This window comes from Alligator mississippiensis, chromosome 4 (genome assembly GCF_030867095.1).
Source record: "Alligator mississippiensis isolate rAllMis1 chromosome 4, rAllMis1, whole genome shotgun sequence".
Taxonomy (NCBI): domain Eukaryota; kingdom Metazoa; phylum Chordata; order Crocodylia; family Alligatoridae; genus Alligator; species Alligator mississippiensis.
Genome location: NC_081827.1, coordinates 15,751,141 through 15,772,450, shown reverse-complemented (window position 1 = coordinate 15,772,450; position 21,310 = coordinate 15,751,141). Strand labels below are relative to the sequence as shown.

Genomic DNA, 21,310 nt, shown 5'->3' with positions numbered 1-21,310 from the left:
AATCTTTATTTCATAAAAGCTACATGTTCTCCCCTGTCATTTTCTGATGAGAACTTTAAATTAAGTCTTCTATCAGATTTGAGTTAATGCAAGGACCATTCTGCAGCCAAAATTATTGTGAACTTTAAAATAGACTAGTAAAGAGGTTTTACTTCTTATTTGTTCTTCCTGGTCCTAATTTCATTTAGGCATCCATCCAATATTCCTTAATTATCCACTGGTGACCAGGTGGGTCTTATCTGAAATCCATTGAAGTGGATATCTTTCTATTAATTTCTTTGGTCTTTAGATCAGACCCTGGTTGTAAAATATACAGCTAAACAGAATACGTTTCCTAAAGTAGCAACAAAAATTGTTCCCATCAGACTACATATGGTTACCATGCTGGGGATCTGAACAGAAATATACAGATAAAAGGTAAATTTAACTATGTTTTTTGAAAGGTAACAATTATAAATCGAGTAAAATATTTTAAGACTGGGAGGGAAAATTCAGCAATGTTAATAATAAAAGACTATTTCTAATTGCAGTGTGGGTAGACTTTTGATAGGTTTAATGGGGATGTGTGAAATATTCACAATGGCTATGCTTAGATAACAATGAAATATTACATTTTTTATATCTTCACATTTGATTGTATTTCTGCAAAGTCTAAAACAAATTTGCAAAACAGATCACATTTTTACTTAAAGCAGGGCTTTTTTGAGTGATGATGAGCTTATTGTCTGTCTAAAAGAGTCCCTGTTTAAAGCAGACGATCGCTGTATTTTGACCTTGAAATACTTCATAGCAATAAAAGGCAAATTCTTTTATCAGAACAGATTTTTTTGAAGTTTAACAGTGTGACAGTGCAAAAAACAAGCGAATTTTACAAATGTTTCCTAAAATATAAGGTCTTGTGGCAGATTTTTTTCTTCAATATTCCTTGCAAATTCTTCACACTGTCCCAATTTTGGATGCCTCCTGCTACAGAAACATCAGCCCATGCTTGCTTTTTTATTCTATTTCAGGGGTGCTCAACCTCCACATTCGGCCCATAGAGCCATAGTATCAGGCCCACTGAGCTCTACAGAAGTCAGGAAATTCGGCAGTGAGCGAGTAGTGGCAATTACTACTGCCACCCTCTCCCAAATCCCACAGCTGGACTGGGACCGAGTCATGTCCCTTTTCCTCCCTGTGAGGTCAGGCTGGGGCTGGGGCGCCCCCCCCAACTCCACACAACTGGATGGGGCCTCACCGTGACTGGCCTATGTGCTGCATCAGGACTACAGGCTGGAACCGGCCTCCAGACAAACAAGGCACCACCCATCCAGCTCACTAACCAAAAACGGCTGAGCACTACTGTTCTATTGAAAAAACAATGCCAAAAATGTTGCCCAAAAAAATCACAGTGGGTCTCCCTTGCTGGACCCCGTGTCCCCTGATTCAGCAAGTAATGTAGGCCCGCATCAGGATCATCATGGATTTCAGAGACTACTCACGCATGTGCCTAATCACTCAAACTCTTAAGGTGTCATTTGGATTTAAATAAATGACACTGGCATCAAAGCCAACTTCAGTGACACCCATGCAAAACCCCCTGTAAGAAGAATTGGGCTTACTGCCGTTTAATGATTAAGACAGATTCTCTAAATCTGTTACTGATTTCAATTGTCCCATATTCACTAGTTCAGTTGTCCTCCTTCCTGTACACATAGGATCAATTCTCCACACCTGTCACATCCTAACCCTTGATCCTAGCCTGAAAGAGCCAGAGAAGTGATGTGAATGTTCAGTAGCAACAAAGCACAGCGATCAAGCATCCTTACAAAGAAAAGTATGCAAGCAAAACTGACAAAGAGCAGAACTGGGCAAGGACTGGTATTAGGCATGGAGTAGCAAGGACTCATGATCTGCTCACCACAAGAACACTGTTGTAGAGAGGGAAGTCATTTCAGTGCCTGCATTTCAGAGAGTTCAATACCATAAGTTAACTACGAACTACACGGGGTACAGACAAAGGTGGAAAACAGGTGTTCATTTCTAGAACTGCAATTTTTTGAGAAATTTCAACTGCTAGAAATTGTTCCAGGACAGGGAGCAGTACAAATGTTCAACCTGCAAAGATAGTGCCCACAGACCACCCAAAAGCAGAGGGAACAGGGAGCAAAATCCCCCCACCTGTTCTCCAGACAGGCACTCCCTGGTCTGGGGAAGAGGCAGGGAGCATTGCTCCCTGCTCCCCTCACCTCCCAGACCCATCTGGGAGGGGACAAAGCAGGGGACAAAGAGCCCAGCCCCAGGCAATCCCTGCTGTTCCCCTCTTGCAGCAGACCAGGAAGGGAGCATGCAGCAGTTTGTTTCTGTGAGAGAAACCAGAAGGGGCATGTTTCCCCCAGGAGAAACTGAACCAATGCTCTAATACGTGTCATTTTTACCAGAAAAACAGCGATTCTTCCTGTAGAAATGTAACACTTGTGCGCAGCCAATGTAGCCTCACACAAGATCTCAATCCAGCATACAAAAAATGGCACTTTGCCAATACCAATGGAAAAGCACCTTGATTTCCGACCGTAATGGGGCTCCTACTACCCCCGTTACAAGAAAAACAACGGTACTTGGGCTTCCCTGCCACCTTCTCCCTTTCACTACCTCCCTGACCCTCGTCTAGGGTCTACCAAGTCATCCTACCCCTTTGCGGAGCCCCCCGGGCTACCTTAGGTGTAGTCCTTCTCCCCGTTTGCCCTCTTGTTCCGACTCTCTCTCCTTACACCTCCTCTCCCTCCCGCATTATTTGGTCATTGTTACTCACATTTGCTGGGTGCTGTGAAAGAACTCCATCCCAGCCCCCTCTTTTGGCCCTCTTTTTGGGTTGTCTGTCTTCCTCTTCTCCCTCTCTCTGCCCATATGTCTATCAACCCAGTTGCTAGGATCCCCCCAGGGAGGAGGAAGTTCCCTCTCCCTGTGGCCAGGGCTATTGTTACACTTCCTGCCACTGCAGGTAACATGATTGCCCATCTCACCTGGTAGGGGCTGAGGTCATTTGAAAGCATCGGTAGGCAGCCAATGGGGCTGCTTCTGGTGGGAACTTAGGGATGAGGTCACAACAGGTACTACCACAGCCCACTACCTAGCTGAGGAGTTTGAAATAAGACAGCCACCAGGTCCAGGTGCAGTCAGCCCCTAACTACCCCAGGGTAGAAGTAGGGGTCAGATGGCCTGCCTCACCCTTTATAAACTCAAGCCTCAGGCCAGATAGGCAGTCTGGGTATAGGAGCCCCAAGGAAAGGAGCTCCTTGCAGAGAGCAAAGGAACTGAACTCAGAACTGGGGAAAAGTGGCTCCGGACAACAGCCAGGCAGAGAAGACCAGCGACGTTGCATTGAAAACCAGAATAGTGCTAGAACTGGCTTATTCTTTCAGTTTTTGGCTTGGAGAGTGTTGCCCCGGGCTGAGATGAACCCAAGGCAGATCATTTTTGTTTTGAGTCGACACCCAGGATTGTGGGTGATCCTGGACCCAATAGTCCAGACTGCACCTGTAAGGGAAGCAGAGACTACAGAAAAGAGATGCTTATGAGGTACCCAGACCTCAAATGCGATTGGGATGGCAGAGGACAGAGACTGGGAGGTTAGTTGCAGCAGGGAAAAGCCAGCTGGGACTGAAAGGCGATGGCATGAGATGTGGCAGCAAGCCCTCAAGCCTGTGACATGCCTGCTACACCTAAAGCTTGTAGCCCTGAATAGTGGGCCCTGAGCCAGTAGGTACAGCTGGAGTTGGACATGTCCAAGGCCCAGACACAGAGTTGATGTCCAAGTATCTCCTCACCCGAGAGAGGCCTTCCCCATCCAGTGGTTCCACCAAGTCCTGGCAGGCGAAAGCACAGACGGGGAACAGCCAGAGGGAACCAGGAGGTTAGCGGGAAGTCCCGTAAAGTGGGTACATCATGTCGACACCCCAGGCAGTGTGCACTTACACAAGCACAATGTTCAAATTCGTCTGCAGGCACGGTTTGGCTCCCGATTCACAGCTACATAATTATTACCATCTAAAAGGCTTGATAATACTGAATGTGATCATAGTTCTAATTATAACACTAGATGCTGCACTCTATTCACTCCTCCTTTCCTTTCAAGCCTGATGCTCTGTCCCTGTTATTCAGGAAAAAGTGATGATGTTATCTTAAAAAGAAAATCCAGAGAGATTCCCCCCTCCCCCCCAGCGTAACACAAATGCTGTTGAGTGCTACCTTTCAGAAAGGATTCAGTGTGTTGGGGACATTGGTAGGGAGCAATGATTCTAATGAATTTAGGATGTAACTACTGAACAGGAGAGGAGTGAATACTGAGGAGGTGAGGACAGTATAGCAGCTTTAGCACTACCCACACCCATCAGTTCATTTCATAACAGAGCAAAAAACTGAACAGGCTGTTTAGAGAAACCTCAGCATTAGGCCAGATCCCCAGTTTTGCAAATCAGAATACATGAGTCGTCTTCAACAGGATAAAGCAGTTTATACCAGTTGAGGATCTGGGCTGATGACTTCAGTGGGAGTAATATCACCATATAGAAAGAGAGAAACACTAAGGCAAATTTTTAAAATAAATATTATCTCCTTTATTTATGAGGCCTCTTCCATTTGAATGAACTATTTATGGCAACATGAACAACTTTCTGGCTTCTGTCTGTATATCTTAAAAAATATGCATTTCTATCCATATGTTTGCTAAAACAATGATTCAGCCAATGCTCAGAATGAAGTTAAATTCCTTCAGTTGCAGTATCTGTGGGGAAAATAAATCTTCAAGGATTCAATACACAAAATATTGCCAAACAAACCTTGTGTCTCATTCTGCAGTGATTAAGGCTTGCAGGATATTTATCCGGAGGAGTATAAAAGTAATATAATTTAACAAGTTGTCCTCTTTAATCTAGCAAGAGCCTGAACCCACGCAAGCTTTAATCATTTGAGGAATCAATGCAATCCCTATTCACTGCACTTCCTCTCTTCTAACAGAGTCCCAAAGAAACATCCTGTCCAATCTGCTACACAAATTATTTTTTTTTAAAAACACATAAAACAACATTTGTCAGTTAGCTTTAGCTGCATCATATGTAAAAGCAGAAAAAAGTATTTTTATGAAAAACCCCAATATTGACCAGAAATTGTTTACGAAATTAATAAAAGGTGATTTAAGATTTAAAGGGACATCACCAACCTAATATCACACTTTTGTCTGCATTTTTTTTTTTACTTTGAATATGTACAAGGAATTTAAGATTACTGGAATTAAGGGATTTAAAGAAAAAAATCCCTTTTACTAGTCCAGTGTATTTACTTCAGGCATTTTGACCCCAATCTTGCAAAGTATTTATACACAGACTTTACTTTAAGTAATTCCTGGACCTAAAGATTTCAGTGGAACTGCTCCTGAGTTTAAAGTTAAGCACAAGCTTCATTGCTTTGCTATATGAAAGCCTTTGCAAAATGCTGGGTGCATTGTTTCCCTTCCTTTTCAATCAGTCCATTTCCCATTGCTTTCATGGGTTTCTCATACAGGGGATATATATATTTTTTTTTTTTTTAGAGTGTAAGTCTGGACATTATTCACCTGTCTGATACAATGCCATTTTTACTATTGGTGTGTAGCCTTGCTCTCAAAGGAAAGCTCTTCACACTTCCTCTGCTCCTTTGAGGAATGCCAGCAGGCAAAAAAGCCACAGGCCACATACTCAGTCTTAATGGCACTGCACCAGATTCCATCAGCCAATAACCTTGTCCTCATCACCGGTCACCTAGCTTCCTTGTCACTGGTTTTACTTACTTTTGGTTTAGCCCTCAGCTCAAAGAACAGAAACACACTCTCCATTTCACTCTTACCCTTCGTCTCACAGAAACATTGTACTGTTCTAGATACGCTAGTTTAGCTAACCCCCCTAATGTGATTGTGCATGTATACAGGTATAGAAGTGCCTGTATGGCTATAGTTTACACCCATGCAGGAAGAGGAATAAGATACACCTTTATAATGGTATAATATAGTGGTTTTCAAACTTTTTTGGCCATGTACCCCTTCACCTGCTCACACCCCTTACAATCAACACATCTCTGTTGTTGTCAGCATTGCACCCTAGGCAGTATTGCCCCCTACCATACCCTGTACCTTCCCGATTCCTGGCTCCTGCAGCAGGGAGAACAGAAGCATCGGCCGCGCAGGGTGGAGTTGCTGCTGTGGGGGGATGGAGGTGACTAATCAGAAGCTCCTCTACCATTATTAAAATTGAGGCACATGCCCCTTGGCAAAATACCCACATTCCAAGTTTGGAAACCACTGGTATAATAAGACAACATCTATACAACGGTTTATACTTGTATAATTATTTCAGTAAAGTTACACCCCTAACTGACCTGGTTACATTGGTACAAAACTGGTGTGTAACCAGATCCCAGAAGCACAGGTGCACATAGTGTAGGATGCAACATAAAACAGAACAACCATCTCCCTAGCTGGGTTGCTGGGTTTTTCCCTTCAAATTTTAAAAAGAAAAAGAAAGACAATGGTTTCTATGGGCTTTTGATGTTGTAAATGCCTAAGTTAATAAAACTGAGTTATGATCTGGTTCTGATTTCTACACACAGATGTTTCCTTCATAAATATTCACCAATATTTTATGTTAAAAAAAAAAGAGCCAAGCCATAGATTGTTTGTGAACTGTTCACTTATCCTATTTGCTAATTTTTATTTTCGGGATGAGGTGGGCTGCTAGTGTCACGTGATGTTTTGTCTGCTTCCTGACTGGATGACTGCCTATTTCCAAACAGGAAATTAAAAGATGATGCACAGCACGTAATTAACTTCTCACCAACTGGCAAATGATTATTTCTAAATGCTAACGTCTGGAAAAAATGTCTGGGATTCATGGATGTTCCCATGAGCATCTCACTTTCACCGTAAACCATGAATTAAAGAAACAAAGAAGTGAACTCCTTGTCAGATGTTGGCAAATCCAGTTTTATATTCTCCATCCACTTCCTAGAAGTGGTGGGAACTTAATTTATCTAATATTTCAATTGGAATTGTGCCCATGTACCTGATGATAGTACTGAACCCTTTGTGAATGCAGAATTACACGTCTGATATTAGCCATCCAAAAGTCCAAATAAAGACTGTACCATCTTGTAAAAATAATTTGCAGCTTAGCAAGGAATAAGAAGGCTGGTGGATGGTATATCAGAAGCTGTCACCTAAGACTTAATATTGCCATAAAACCCTACAGCATTGATACTCAGAACTGTCTGGTTCAGAAGCCACGCAACCAGTCACCGTTAACCCAAGAGTCACAAGGCATTTACAGCCCAAGATGAATTGTGGCAAATACACCCTAGTTCAAAAACCTAGAGGATGTTCATTAACATGTGCACAGTGCAGTAATGCAGGCATTGTATTATTCACAATTGTAAAAAAGCAGTAAAAAATTAGATAGAGTTTCCTGCAAAGATCCCAAGTATTATGAGGCAGAGCTGCGGTGTGAGTATCACTGCCATAGAAAATACCTTCCTTGCAAAAAAAGGTTATATCAACAGCAGGCATTCTGGGTTAAAATAGGACTAAAAACAAGGCAATTTTGGTTTTAATTCACAATAACAGCTCAGTTTCAAACCTAAGTTCCCCTATAGATTTCATTAGCTAACATGGCTTAACTAACTCACAGAAGAACACTTTTGGTTTTTTGAAGTGTAGCGCTACCCATACAGTTAAGTTCAGCTATTGGATTGTAGCATGTGCAAATCTATTAATGGTACTAACAACCAGTTAGACTGATTTGGACCACCAGTTTCTGGAAGGGAAATGAGAAATCCCACTCACATTTCTGCCCATGACAGCCAGATCTTGTGTGCAAGGAGTGGGCAGATGTTGTGCCAAGTATCCAATTAGTATGTCCCCAAAAGAGATAAGCAAATAGCAATGTGGCACTTGCTGTTAATATAACCCAACAAAAAAGATCCCATCACAGATAAAGGGGTGGATCCAGGAAGGGAGGAGCACAACAACCTACTTTCCCTTCACTACAGCTGTGTCCTAGAGATACAATTCACCAAAACCTTGTGGAAGGAAAGTCATCAAAACTCAATTTTCACCCTTTACCAGTATCTTAGCAGTATTCACCCTTCATAATTTCATACAAAGTTAAAGATAAAAAGTCTACTTCTGTGTGATTAATATGTCAAACAACCTAGAAACAGACTATGACATGTGAATGTACCTACCCAATGTGGTCCTACACATACTCTAGGTAAAAATTTACTCTGGCAGGAAGCCACAAATTATTTCTCAGGAATAAAGGGACTGTGCAGTGCCATACTGTGCCTTTGCTAGTCAGCTGCCACTAAACAAAGCAGTAAAACCATTTAGTTAGTCATTAGTACTTCCAATTGAAGTATTTAGATAACCTTGTTGGGTCAGATTTGAATTTCAGGAGTTTAGAAGCTAGTATTTAGATCTCATTGATTATCCCGGAAGGACCTACCTCTAACTGTTGCAGAGCTGTAGTCTGCCAGCACTGCTGAAACACAACTTGGTATTATCACCCAGGCAGTTCTGTGGAATAGCTTTAGAGCCGATGTAATATTCGAAGTAGTTCTACTGTTCTTAATGTGAAAGTGAATATGACACTTCAAGTGAAATGCCAGCTCCACTGAATGCAACAGCAAAACTCTTACTGAGGTCAAAGGAGTCAGGATTTCACCACTGGACATCTGCGTGGGCCACAGGTCACAAACAAGTTTAAAACACATTTCTGTCTAGTACATACTGCAAGAAAGACATTTTTAATAAGTTAAAGCATTATTGGGGTGTTTCTGGCTACTCAATGTAGTAGGAATTACAGTAGTGACAGAGCCTTGCAAGACACAGAACAATTTTGGTGCCATCAAAGCCAGTGGCATTTTGCAATTATTTCATACAAGGCCATCTCTTGGCAAGTTACCATTTACCGGCCAACTGATGAGAGATGTAACAAGTTTTAAAAGGAGCAGAGAAACACACGTTACTTGGGACCACATCAGCTGAACCAATGTAATGGTTTCATCTGTTTCTTCCTATACCAGTATAGTGGAGCTAAAGATTTATAACCTTAAACGTGAACAAACCAGGTCTGAAGTTATTACAGTGCTTTAGCTTACACTTACAATGAAATACAATGGACAGACAAGTGTCACAGCAGATCAGACGCAGGGCACTGTACTTCTAAGCGCTTCCATTTTCAGGGTAAACACTAAAGATTTACAGCAAATTTGCTATTCAGCCTATATCTTCAGTAAATGTGATTAAAATATTCCAAAATAGCAAGTGAGCCCCACCCCTACAAATCATGAGATTGACTTAAAAATCATGACATTTTAAAATACAGGAATAATTGAATTATTGATACTTGCATTTTGGGTTTTGAATTTTGGTTTTGCATTTCCCCTGCAACTTCTTCTTGCAACTATGGGTACTTGAAAGCTACTACTATTTCTTTTTAATGAAAGCAGCGATTCCTACACAATCATGTGACTCCAAGAGCTGAGGATTAACATAAGAAACAGAAATATTTCCCCCCCCCACCCTTAATCAGCAGCTTGGCAAGTTTTAAATGCATTAAATGCATTAACTGCATGGTGCTACTGTCCAGTTTTTGAGCCCATAGGTATCAACTCTTTATAGAGGTTGGCATATAGTTAAGTCAAGACGACATTAACTAAGTGCCTCTGTCACAGAGGGTACAGGCATGGATGCCGATTCTCACATACACTAAGACCGCTATGCAGGTTAGTCTGGCTGATGTAAATCGGTATCAGACCCCTGAAGGATGACATTTCAGCAGGATTAGAGGGCTAAGCATTCAGCTGTACATTGCAGCCGATCTGTACAACTCTAAAAGGCATGTATAAAATTAATGAGGAAGCAGAGGTTGGTGAAGGATTGAATTTTGGCTGTAACCACCTGCCGCAGAAAATAGGGAAAGGTGCACACTGCCTTTCTTTTACAGACTAAGATGAAACAAATTAGGCTTCCATCCAATCATGGGGAATTCAGTACGAGACGGTGACTAAAATCCTCATTTTCCCTACGTCTCCTCAACTCAACAGACCTTTGGTAAACAACCAGGGGTGGGCAGCAGTACAGAAACTTCCCAAGATTGGTTTATTAATAATTGGCAGAATGTAGGGCAGGGCAGTATAGACTAACTTGTACATAGGGGCATGAGATTTCATAGGCCAAAGGCACAATCTGTGACCAACAAAAGTTCACACCTCTCTGAACAAGTTAGTCTATAAGATGCCACATTGTCTTACCTTCTGCCTAATTAACGCAGCTAACTACCTCTGTCTATTCATTAAGAATTGTTACATGACCTGGAGACTGCTAACATTTCAGCAGCTGGGGTAGACTTAGCCATTTCCTTCTATCGCGAGTACTTAAAAATGAGTCAGTTGGCAGGACGACATGCTTATCTAGCAGCACAGTTTGCAAACTGGAAGCATGCTAAGAAAGGTAAAGTTGTAAGGGCCAAGTCCTCACTCCACTACATGATGGTGTAACCCCGTTACATTCATTGCGCAATGTTTCAGCTTGTTTCACCGGGCCTTGATCAGACCCATACAGCACATGCAAAGCATCAATCCCAATAGAAAGGAATTCTGACTGATGGGGCAATGTAGGAGATCTAAAGAAAGGTTTGTTTATCCTACAAGAAAAGGACAAAATATGGTGAATAAGAAAGGAGAAGAAGAATGGAGCTGCCTCGGGAATGCTATCTTCTTTTTTCTTCCTTTGCTTTAAGGGAATGGAGAGCTAGAGATAGAATCAACTAACCAGAAAGGAACAGCATTTGATCAGCACTGCTGACCTGCCAGAAGCTGAAAGCCTTGAGTGTAAAGGCCCGAGAAAAGCACAAGCCATCCACTTCTGATGTAAGCTTCTTGTGAGATGTAGCAGCCTTATTACCCTCTTATAAAGTAGGGCAGGTCTGTGCGATCATCATCTGAGACGCACATCAGCAGTGTAAAAAGAAAACCACAGAGGACTTTTATATTCTAGCGAATGTGCTGAAAATTGTCATTTAAAATTCTACAATTTTTTTTTTTAAAATAACTTAGACTATTAATCACCTTACCCTTCTAGATCCTCACTAACCGTCGCTATTTTAGCTGATTTCATCTTTTTTGTGTGTGTATATAATCAGTTCACACACACTGATTTTTTTTCCTACTTGATAGGCTTCCCTGCTATTACATTTGTGCCTTAAATTACCAAGTCAAAATACAATTAAAATCAATGACAACTGACACGGTCTTCAGAATTCTTGAATCCTTGAAGCTAGGGTTTTTTTTGGGGGGGGGGGGGGGAGGGGGGGTCCAGCCAGATCAAGCAATTATGAAAGTTACACTGTACTCTTTTCAGAACCAGACATTAGCTTTACAAATGTTTGTGGGACATGTCATGAGATCATGTAGCCACTGACCATATTCTTTCTAACGAGTTTCTTTCCCCTTCTCAAACATGCTTAAGAGTCACCTTCCTTGTTGCCAGATCTTTTCCAATGGCTGACTTTCTATTTAACCAGTACTTTGCCACTCCTCTGGTCCTGTGGCCATGTCTGTACCTCAATCTGTCCTCATTGTCATAGCGCTCGTGTGGTTTTTTTACCACTTCTCTTGGATAAGGAAAGCTTTCTCCAGTGTTTGTTCATAAATAGAGGAAGTCAATCAAGTACTAACATTGAAGGCTCTATTCTGCAGCCATTGAAATCAGCAGGATTTCTGCTGCTAATGTCATTAAATGGAGGCTGTATTTGCAGCTTCTCTATTACATGGTTCCAGTGGTTTTGGACCAGACCCTCCATGTGCAGCTCCACTGTCTTCAGTGAAATTATACTGATACCAGCTGTCTGGCCTTTCAAGCTGTAACCGAGAACCAAGGCCAATGCAGACACACAGGCAACATTCACAACACCCTGCTCCCTTACACCGCCATGCACTTCTGTGTACTGCTCGGTTTGACTCTTGATGGGGTTTACATGTCCATTCACCAGCTCACCAAAATCTAGAAAAGCTCAGGAGCTTAGAAGAAAAAACCAAGAAAAGCCTGGGCACTCATACACATGAGAGAGATTCATCCTTAAAGATCAAGTTCTGATTGATAGGAGAATTTTAATCCTTTGTTAGTTTAATGTATACAAGCCTTTCAAGTTTATGGCCTATTCTATCAATGCTCACTGTGACTAATTTTCTTATTCTTGAATCATTACAACCTCTATTCTTTCTACATTTTTCATACTGCCATCCATCATCTTCCTCAGACTTTCAATGCTGGCATCTCAACACTGCCTGCATTGCAGCCCACCTACTGCCTTCGTCTGCCTACGTGCTACCTTGGTTATACTTTCTTCTGCGGTATCTATGTCTTGCCAGCTGTCTCCTCACCCTTTGTACACCTATTTCCACTTCACTGACTTTATTGTCAGCAATTTTACAGCATGGTTATTGCTCTTCTTCCCTCGACTTTATGCCTTTCTAGCACTGAGGCAAATGGAAATTGTACTTTTAGTTTCATCTCAGACACAATTCTGTATAACAGGAAAAGATAACCAGGCTCAAAGGCCCATCTAGAATTTTTCATTTCTACAGCTTCAACTGCTGACCATAAGTGGTTCATATATTAAGAAGTCCTTTAGATCTAGGGTCTTTGGAACACAGAAAATAAAATACTGGATCACACCAGCAGGTCAGATGGCCCTTACCCTGTAACCAGTGATAGATGCGTCAGAGAAAGGGGCAAGAGCACCAATGACAAAGAATGGGACCTACTCAAAGGGAAATGTCTTCTTAATCCCTCACTATTGATTTATCCCTTTCATGGATTTTAAGGACATATGGTGTCAATGAATTTGGTAGCAGAGCTCCATAGGTCAATCGTGCATTTTGCACACACTTGTTTCCTTTTATCAGCTTACAATGTTTTAACTTTCAATTGCATAAATTAACAGAGGGTGTAAGAAAGGGATACATATTATGTTGTCTCTGATCTAAATAGTCCCATGCTTTTCAGTTTTTCCCTACCGTAATTATAGTATATTTATTGACAAGGCTTTCCTAGAACCCACCTCAAGGTGCATTCAAGGTGACGGGGGTACTGTTGACTTGGCACTAAAAATCTTTGTGGATTTTTATTTTGCTCTTAATTCATCTTAATTTTTTTTTTTTCACATTTCTACACAATAAGCAGACATCGTCCTGGAGTTGTCCAGATCTTTTTCCCGAGTGATCCTGGTTCAATTAAATCCCAAAAATGTATAGAATTAATTCAACTAATCCCTGGCAGCAGGCATTATAATTATTCTTTAAGCTGTATGTTTGTCAACAGTGGCCATGCTGCCCATTCACCTGGCTTCGTTAGGCTCCTCCAGACCACCCACATTTTCCTTTAGACTTGCCTCTTGGCATCCTAAATAACTGCATATCACCTGCAAATGTCACCTGTTCACTCACAGCATGGGCACAAAAAGAAGATACTGCAAGGTAAGAGGAGGTCGTGGCATCAGTATGTGTCGGCTGGTCCTCACCTGCATGTTTTACCCCATGGGAAACAAAATCTAACTGGTAATTGCTTACCCGTGCTGAAAAGGGTGATCCGCAGGGACCTCCCAGAGACCAGCATTTATTCCCTGTGCTATGGGATAACCAAGTGCACACCGGCAGGTACTAACACACACTGTAAAGTTTTATCCTCTTTTTACCTTGTGCTAGCTAACTTGTTCACTTGCCCATGCCCCAAGTTCCTCAGATCACTTAATGCAGCCCTGAGGCAGCCTATTATTAACCTAGTGTTGTAATGAAAGCAGCCCTTTTTTAATCTTTTTTTATTTTCTTTTTTATTCTGTTTCTAATTCAAGGTAGAGGCTTTATTTCTTACTTTCATTAAAGTTTCTTATGTGAGCAAAATAAACTAAGTCCACCTACATAATATCTGTCAAGTCTCTTCCATGCATTATTTTATTGATATACTCAAAAGCTTTCTAGCAGACTAGAGAATCACAATTTTTCTTTACAGGAACTATATTGCTTTCTCTCTTGTTTCATGTTCATTTAGACACTTTATATACTGTATTTAATTATCATTTTAATCAACTTCCCTGGTATTCCAATATGGCCAGCACTTCTGTAATTCCTGGGATCACATTTAGCATCTATTTTATAGGGAGGTATAATGGGTTTTGCTACCCTTCAGCAGGGTGGCTGACTTTAATGAGAAATGGTGCATTTTTGTCAGCAGCTTAGACACTTTGTTCTGTTTAGATTCCTATTCCTGATGGTATCTGGGTGTTCAATGGACACAATCATCTAGGTTTTAGTAAATTGTATCTGTCTGAATTAACAATTTGTCCTAAAACCTCCTCTTCTACACCAGTGTCAGATGCGTCTCATTTTTATTCCCAGAAAAGAGTAAGTCTGACTATCTCCAACATCTCTGGGCAACAGTGATGCAACTAATTAATTTAGCAGCCTATAATGTCCCTAGTCTCCTTAACGGCTCCATAGTGCCCCGAGATGATATTACCAATTTTCATCATTCAAAAATCATGAACAAAATTCTTCTTCATGTACTATGTACATAAGTTTAAGTCCTGCCCTAAATCTACCTGCCTCCGAGACACAAAGGCAGCATTAAGAACCACTAACGCAGAACTTAAATCAGACTCCACCCCGCAAAACTAGGGTTGGCCAACTGCGCGTGCTTAGGGGCAAGCCAGTATTGTTAGTTAATCAGCTGGATCTGTCTGGGAAAGCATGTATGAATTCCATGCAAGCCTCTTTAGTCAGAGAAAAGCTGCAATGTGGAAGAGGATTCAATCCTCTCTGCACCTTCTAGCCCAGGGGTGAGCAAAATGAAGCCCGCCAGGCCATTCTATCCAGCCTGCGAGGCCCCTAAAAATTTTAGAAAATTACTATTTATCTGCCCGAGCTGCCTATCATGAGGCCTTCGATGGCTTGCCAAAACTCAGTAAGCGGCCCTCTGCCCAAAATAATTCACAGCCCCTGTTCTAGCCTAATAACCTAGTGGCTAGGACAGGATAGCAGACACTTTAGAGGATAGGATTAGGCTTCCTAAACAGATGAAAATGGTCTAAATTAAATAAGGTGAAATTCAGGACGGATAAGTGCAGAATACTGTATTGAAGAAGGGACAATCAAACACACAAATATAAAGTGGGACCAACTAGCTAGGCTGCAGTCAGTACCAGTGTGGACAGCCAAATTAATTTGTATCAACAAGATAATATTGCTGCAAGAATATCTAATATGGCATTGGGATTTATTAGCAGGAATGTCAGGTGCAAGTCACTGAAAGGGATTCTTGCACTTCATTCTGTATTGGTGAGGCTTCATCTGAAGTCCAGTTGTGGTTATCACGCCTCAGGAAATAGGTGGACAAACTGGAAAGAGCTATAAAAAGGGTAGCAATCAATTGTTCTCTGTGCTCACAGGGAGTGCAAAAAGAAGGCTCTGCAGACAAGAAATAGGCTTACATTGCAACAAGAGAAATTTAGGTCAGATGCTAGAAAGAATCTTCTAACTATGCACATAGTTAAGCAATGGAACAGACAACAGAGGTTGCAGCAAAGGAAGTTTAGGTTGGATATTAGGAAAAAACACTCTCACTAGGAAGATGGTGAAGCACTGGAATGGGTTACCTAGAGAGGCAGTGGAAGGTTTTTAAGGTCTGGCTCAACAAAGCCCTGGCTATAATGATCTAGTTGGGGATGGTCCTGCTTTGAGCAAGGGGTTGGACTGATGACCTCCTGAGGTCCCTTCCAACCCTGAAGGGGGGTTCCAAAGAGGATGGAGCTGGACTGTTTTCAGTGGTGACAGATGACAGAACAAGGAGCAATAGCCTCTAGTTGCAGCAAGGGACATTTACGTTGCATATCAAGAAGAATGTTCTCACTAGGAGGGTAGGAAAACACTGGAACAGGTTACCCAGAGAGGTGGGGGATCTCCATCCTTGGAGGTTTTTAAGACCCAACTAGACAAAGCTTTGGCTGGGATGATCCAGTTGTGGTTGGTCCTGCTTTGAGCAGGGTGTTGGATTAAATCTCCTGAGGTCCCTTCCAACTCTCATTTTCTATGATTCTAGGTTGTGGAATCGTTATCCTTGGAAGCTTTTTAAAGTGCAGGTTAGACAAGCACTTGTTGGGATGGTTTAGACAGGGATTATCTTTCCATAAATAGATGACTGGACCAGAGACCCTCTTACAGTCTCTTCCAGACCTATTTTTCTATGACTATCCCACTCAGACCTTCAAAATCAGGTCTTCTCTCTTGTTCTTCTATCTCAGTGCACAGATTTTTCAGGACCGAGCACCAAACTTTTCAATTTCCTAAGAGCTCACAATATTCTGTTTGAAGGACTGCTCTCTCTGCCTCTTGCTAGAGAGTTGTAATAAACACCACTGAGCACTCCTCAGGCAAGTATTGTATAAGCAGCCCACATATTTCCCTAGTTGTGCCTTATCAGCATGGCTGTTTTTGTGTGTCCTTATATTGCCAGAAAGATAGAGACAAACTGGGAGCAATTCAGAAAGGAAAAACAAATGATTAAAGCTCAAGCAGAATTACAGAGAAGGATAAGTAACTAAAGAAACAAATCCCCCAAAATGCTGAACTCCTTCACTCCTATTGAGGTCAATGATCCCTTTCAAGTAGTGATCAGAACCCTGCTCTAAAAATATAGAGCTCAGTTAAAAGACAAAGAAAAGGAAAGGCATCATACACAATACTCCAAATTTAAGTGTGTAAACACCAAGGAAGGAAAGGAATCATTTTGGCTGGTACCAAGGAGATAAACTAGGAGGACTGGGATGAAATTAAGAGGCCAATACAGGCTAAACATCAATTAAAGTTTGACAGTGAGATCTATTTGCTTACAAAAGTCTCTCAAAGAAAAGGTGGGAGCCGGGGAAATTTAAAACTAAACTAAATGGAATAATAGAAAATGTCACAGTTCAAAAATACTCTACAACTGTGGAGGAAGAAGGGTTAGGGGCAAGATAACTCCTCATTTCCACTCATCAGCTCCACTAGTATCTGATTCATTGCCCCTGTACCTGGACACCCTTCTATGAACCAGAGTTAACAGGACTGTCCCAGACCAGGGATGATTTTGGCCCCTAGTCTCCACCACTATAGGTGTAATTGCTAGCTCATCATCAGTACAGCATACACTTTACAGGGTGATTGGGATATGTTAACCAGACAATCCAAAGCTCTGACAGCTGCTCATGTAGACATAGCAGGTTTCAAGCTTACCCTGATAACTCAGGAAATTACAACAGAGTAGCCACCAGAAGCCCAGTGCTGGCTGAAAAACATGCCACGGGTCCGGAGTAAATATTCAGGCAGTTCACTGGTGCTGAGCTACAACGCATACATCAACACTATGGGTGCACCGATACATTGGTCCCATATCAGATCGGCACCGATATAGAGAAAATTGACAGTACCTGCAATCGGCTTTTTTTGCCTGATAATGTGGCTGATAAATGCCTCGTGCATGCACACAGCTGCAGCATGCACACAGCCAGGAGTGCAGCCTGGCAGCCTGGAGGGCAGCATCTGGCTCATAAGTCTGTTGTGGGAGAAGGGAAGGGGCAGGGGGAAAGGGGGGGGGCGCAGATAGAGGCCCCTGCAGCGAGGGAGAGAATAGGGCAGGGGCGGGCACTGCTCAGCCGGGGCAGAGCAGGACGCACGGGAGGATCCCACCACTGCATGCACCCTGGGAGAGCATGGGGGGCATGTGCCCCGAATCTGTGCGGGGCAAGGATAGGCTGCTACTGTGAGCTGGGGCAGAGCCCGGTGCAGCATGATGGAGGGACTGGGCCAGGCTGCACTCAGGGAGGACAATGGTGGCGCTGAGAGTGAGGCTATGGAGAATTTTGGGGTGGCTGCAGCCCCCTGCCCACCCATAGCTGCCCTCCCAGCATTGTTGCCGCCTGCCCCAGCCCCAGCCAGGAAGAGCCCAGCACCTGCCCCAGCCTGCAGCAACAACCCGACCTTGCCCCACGTGCAGATCCAGGGCACATGCCGCCCATGCCCTCACAGGGTGTGTGCAGTGGCAGGAGCCTCCCCCTGCTCCTGCAACCCCTGGATGAGCCACAGATCCATCCTGCGCCCCACCCCAGCTATGCAGTGCCTGCCCCAGCTCCACTCCCTCCCTCACCACAGGGGCCTCAATCTGCTCCCTCCACTCCTTCCCCCCACCAGACTTACCAGCCTGATGTTGGTCTCCAAGCTACCCGGCTGCATATCGGAATCAGATCAGTATCAGCCAATATGGCTCATTTAAAATCAGCCATCGGTATCGGCCCAAAAAAATCTCTATTGGTGCACCCCTAATCAACACAAGCTGCAATGGCACCTCTGAATCAGCATGGGCTTACCATTATTAAATCAGCTCATTGAATTAGCAAAGTCCTCCCTAAAAGAGAGCAATGTCATTAAACCCTGGTTTGTCAACTGTTTAAGGCTTAAAGTGATCTCTCTCCAAAAACTGGTATATTAATCAAGTCAAGTCAAGTCAAGTCTAGTCAGTCCCAAGGCTACTGTGACTGCTGGGGCACCTTTAGATGCCGTGCATCATTGATGATTCCTTGGACAAAGTGGTCGTCTCCTCTCCAGGTACAGATGGCCGTTGGCTCACAGGGAGATCATCCGCCCTTTGACAGGTCTTGTTTGTAGTCCTGCTGGATGCTCACTAGAGGCAACCCCAGCAGGGTGCGGGACCCAGGGCAAATCAGCCCATGTGGGGCCCCGGCCCTGCTCTAATCCCAGACCCAAAGAAGCTGCCACTGCTGTTGGCGGCAGCAGCGGCCGGGGGGGGGGGGGGGGGGGGGAGGGGGGGGCGCGCTATGAGCAGCTGGACACAGAGCCACCACTCTGCCCAGCTTGGGGACCCCCAAAGCAGGGGGCCTGGGGTGGTCACCCTGATTCACGCCCCCCCCCCCCCCCCCCCCGGACAGCCCTGGTGCCCACACACCCTCCTCACCCAGGCTAATCCAAATGGGGGTGCAGGTTTAGTCACTGACAACCCAACCATGGAACAGGCTGTATTGGTTTACGTGGTACCAGACAGTAGACCAAGAGAGGCCTGGCCTAACAGGGGGCATATTAATAGCAGCATTATCACCAGGGCACATAGGAGCCTTTGGCTCTAAGTATAAGACAACTAGAAATCTCACAAGAATAAGCAAGAATCTATTTCTAGGCATCAGAAAAGTAGGTTCTATGAAAAAAAAAAATAGCGTAGCTAATGGAAATATCTGGTACAGATGTCAAAGTGAATTGCATGCCTGTGCATTAAGACATGTGCATTTCAAGCCTTTAGGTGATAATGCCTTTATCCAGTCTTTAAATCTGAAAGTACATGTAGCAAGAAGGTTTCACAGCTCTAACAACTGGAATCTTATCATTCAGAAACCTCAGCCTGCTCAGACTCAAGTCACTGACAACAAGAATTATGCCATTAATAAAAACTGAAACGGAATTAGGCCCATAAACTTAGACTCACCTATCACAAAATGCATTAGGTATATTAGCTAGTTCAAACCATAGAAGTAGAAAGCGGCTGGTTAATCTATGACGCAATTCAAGTGATTTCTCACATGGATTCCCTGCAAACCTTCCCCGTGAGATGCCTCTGCTCTCCACTCCCTTCAGAGATGTTCAGAATTAAATTCCCCACAATATAATGGGAAATCCTGGGGTTCCTCATCCCAGGGAAATGCCCTAAGCATTGCACTAGGCTAGTCACGCTCCCTCCTCAGCCTTCTGCTCTTCTGTGCAAACTGGCACAGCTGTAGCAGGGACCCCTTTCCCCACCTCCGAGCACCCTGTAGCCCAGCAGATAGGACAGTCTTCTGGGTGGTAGGAGGCATGGATCACATGCTTTTCTCCTGGCCCGTCTCCTACATGCCCGACAAGCCACTGAGATCGCCACCGAGCTCTTCCGCACAAGAGCAGCGCCACTCCTGCCCCCTCCTCTGCACCCATGTTTCAAAAGAAAGGAGTGCCCCAGGTTCCTCTCTTTAGAGACTTCAGGCTGCGAATTCCACTCAGAGGTAGCAGCTACCTGGGACAGGATCCCCTAAGCACCTGAGAACAGCGGGATTTCAGATCCACCCCTCTCTTCCAAGCTCCCCACCTCAGGATCCCCGCTGGGGCGCCTCGCTTTCCTCACCCACTGCCCCAACCCGACTTGGGGGACTCCGCTCTAGGACCCAGATGCCTCCAAGGCAGGCGGTGCGATGCTCAGCTTGGCAGCGCCTAAGCCCCTTTGTGGATCAGCCCCCGGTCCTTACCCGGGGGAAATCCAAGTCCGCTTCACTGCTGTCTCGCGGAGACGTCTGAGCCCAAAACCCCTGTGCCTTCCCGTCCCACACGCACGCCCAGACAGAAGTACCAAATTGCTGCAGAAGCCAGCGCTTCCCTTTCCTCCCATCCACCCCAAGTCGGGGCGAGGGGGACAGCACCGCCAAGCTTTGCGGGCTGGACAGGAGCCTCCTGCACCCGCAGGCATGGCTGCCCCTTGGGTTGGTCCCCCGAGGCACTGCCAGGGGTCTGGGAAGCAATTCATGTCCTGGGGAGCGCACTCACCTCGCGGCACTGGGGCGGCGGCGCGGCCGCCTGGCAGCACAGCAGCGCCCAGCAGCACAGCCCGGCCGCCAGCCGGGACATCCTGCGGCCGCGCCCGGCGCCCACCTGCCGCTCCGTCCCCGGGCAGCGCCGGGCGCCGAGTGGCAGCGGAGCCGGAGGAGGGCGGGGAGGAGGAGGAGGAGGAGGGAGGGAGGCAGCGCAGGCGCGGCGGGCGGCGGCGGGAGCGCCCCGCCCGGCCCGGCTCTGCGGGCGGCGGCACCTGCGGGCTCCGAATGCTCGGAGCGCGGCCCCGTTCGATCCGTGTCGCTGCCATTGTCCGCGTCATCCCCGGCGTTCCGTTCTAGAACGCGGGCGTCGCGCCCCGGGCTCCGCCGCGCCGGGCTCCGCGAGCTGGGATACGCCCTGGCCCCGCTCGGATCCTCCTTGGGCCTAGGCGAGGGGGAAGGGTGCTGTGCCCTCGGCTTGGGCCCCCGCCGGTTGTGTGGCTGGCTGCCTCACCCACGGAGCTGGTTTGATCTCCAGGACACCCGACCCCTGCTCTGGATCTGGATCTCCCCGCTCCCCTGCACTTGGAGTCTGCACATTGGGACTTGCCTCAGATCTCGGTTGCTTCTTTAGACCCTGGGTGACCCCCCTG

General features: G+C 44.8%; 1 protein-coding gene across 2 annotated transcripts in view; it reads right to left on the bottom strand.

Moving 5' to 3' along the window:
• ELAPOR2 (endosome-lysosome associated apoptosis and autophagy regulator family member 2) overlaps nucleotides 1-20,798 on the bottom strand; it is a 163,263-nt gene extending 142,465 nt beyond the window's left edge. Inside the window, exon 1 of one of the 2 annotated variants that reach the window (XM_059725807.1) lies at nucleotides 20,674-20,798. In XM_059725807.1, coding sequence (XP_059581790.1) covers nucleotides 20,674-20,754 — 81 coding nt within the window. In that variant the 5' untranslated portion in view covers nucleotides 20,755-20,798. The remainder of the gene's footprint in view (nucleotides 1-20,673) is intronic. The other variant, XM_006273760.4, reaches the window with a different exon arrangement.
• Nucleotides 20,799-21,310: the final 512 nt, after the last annotated feature.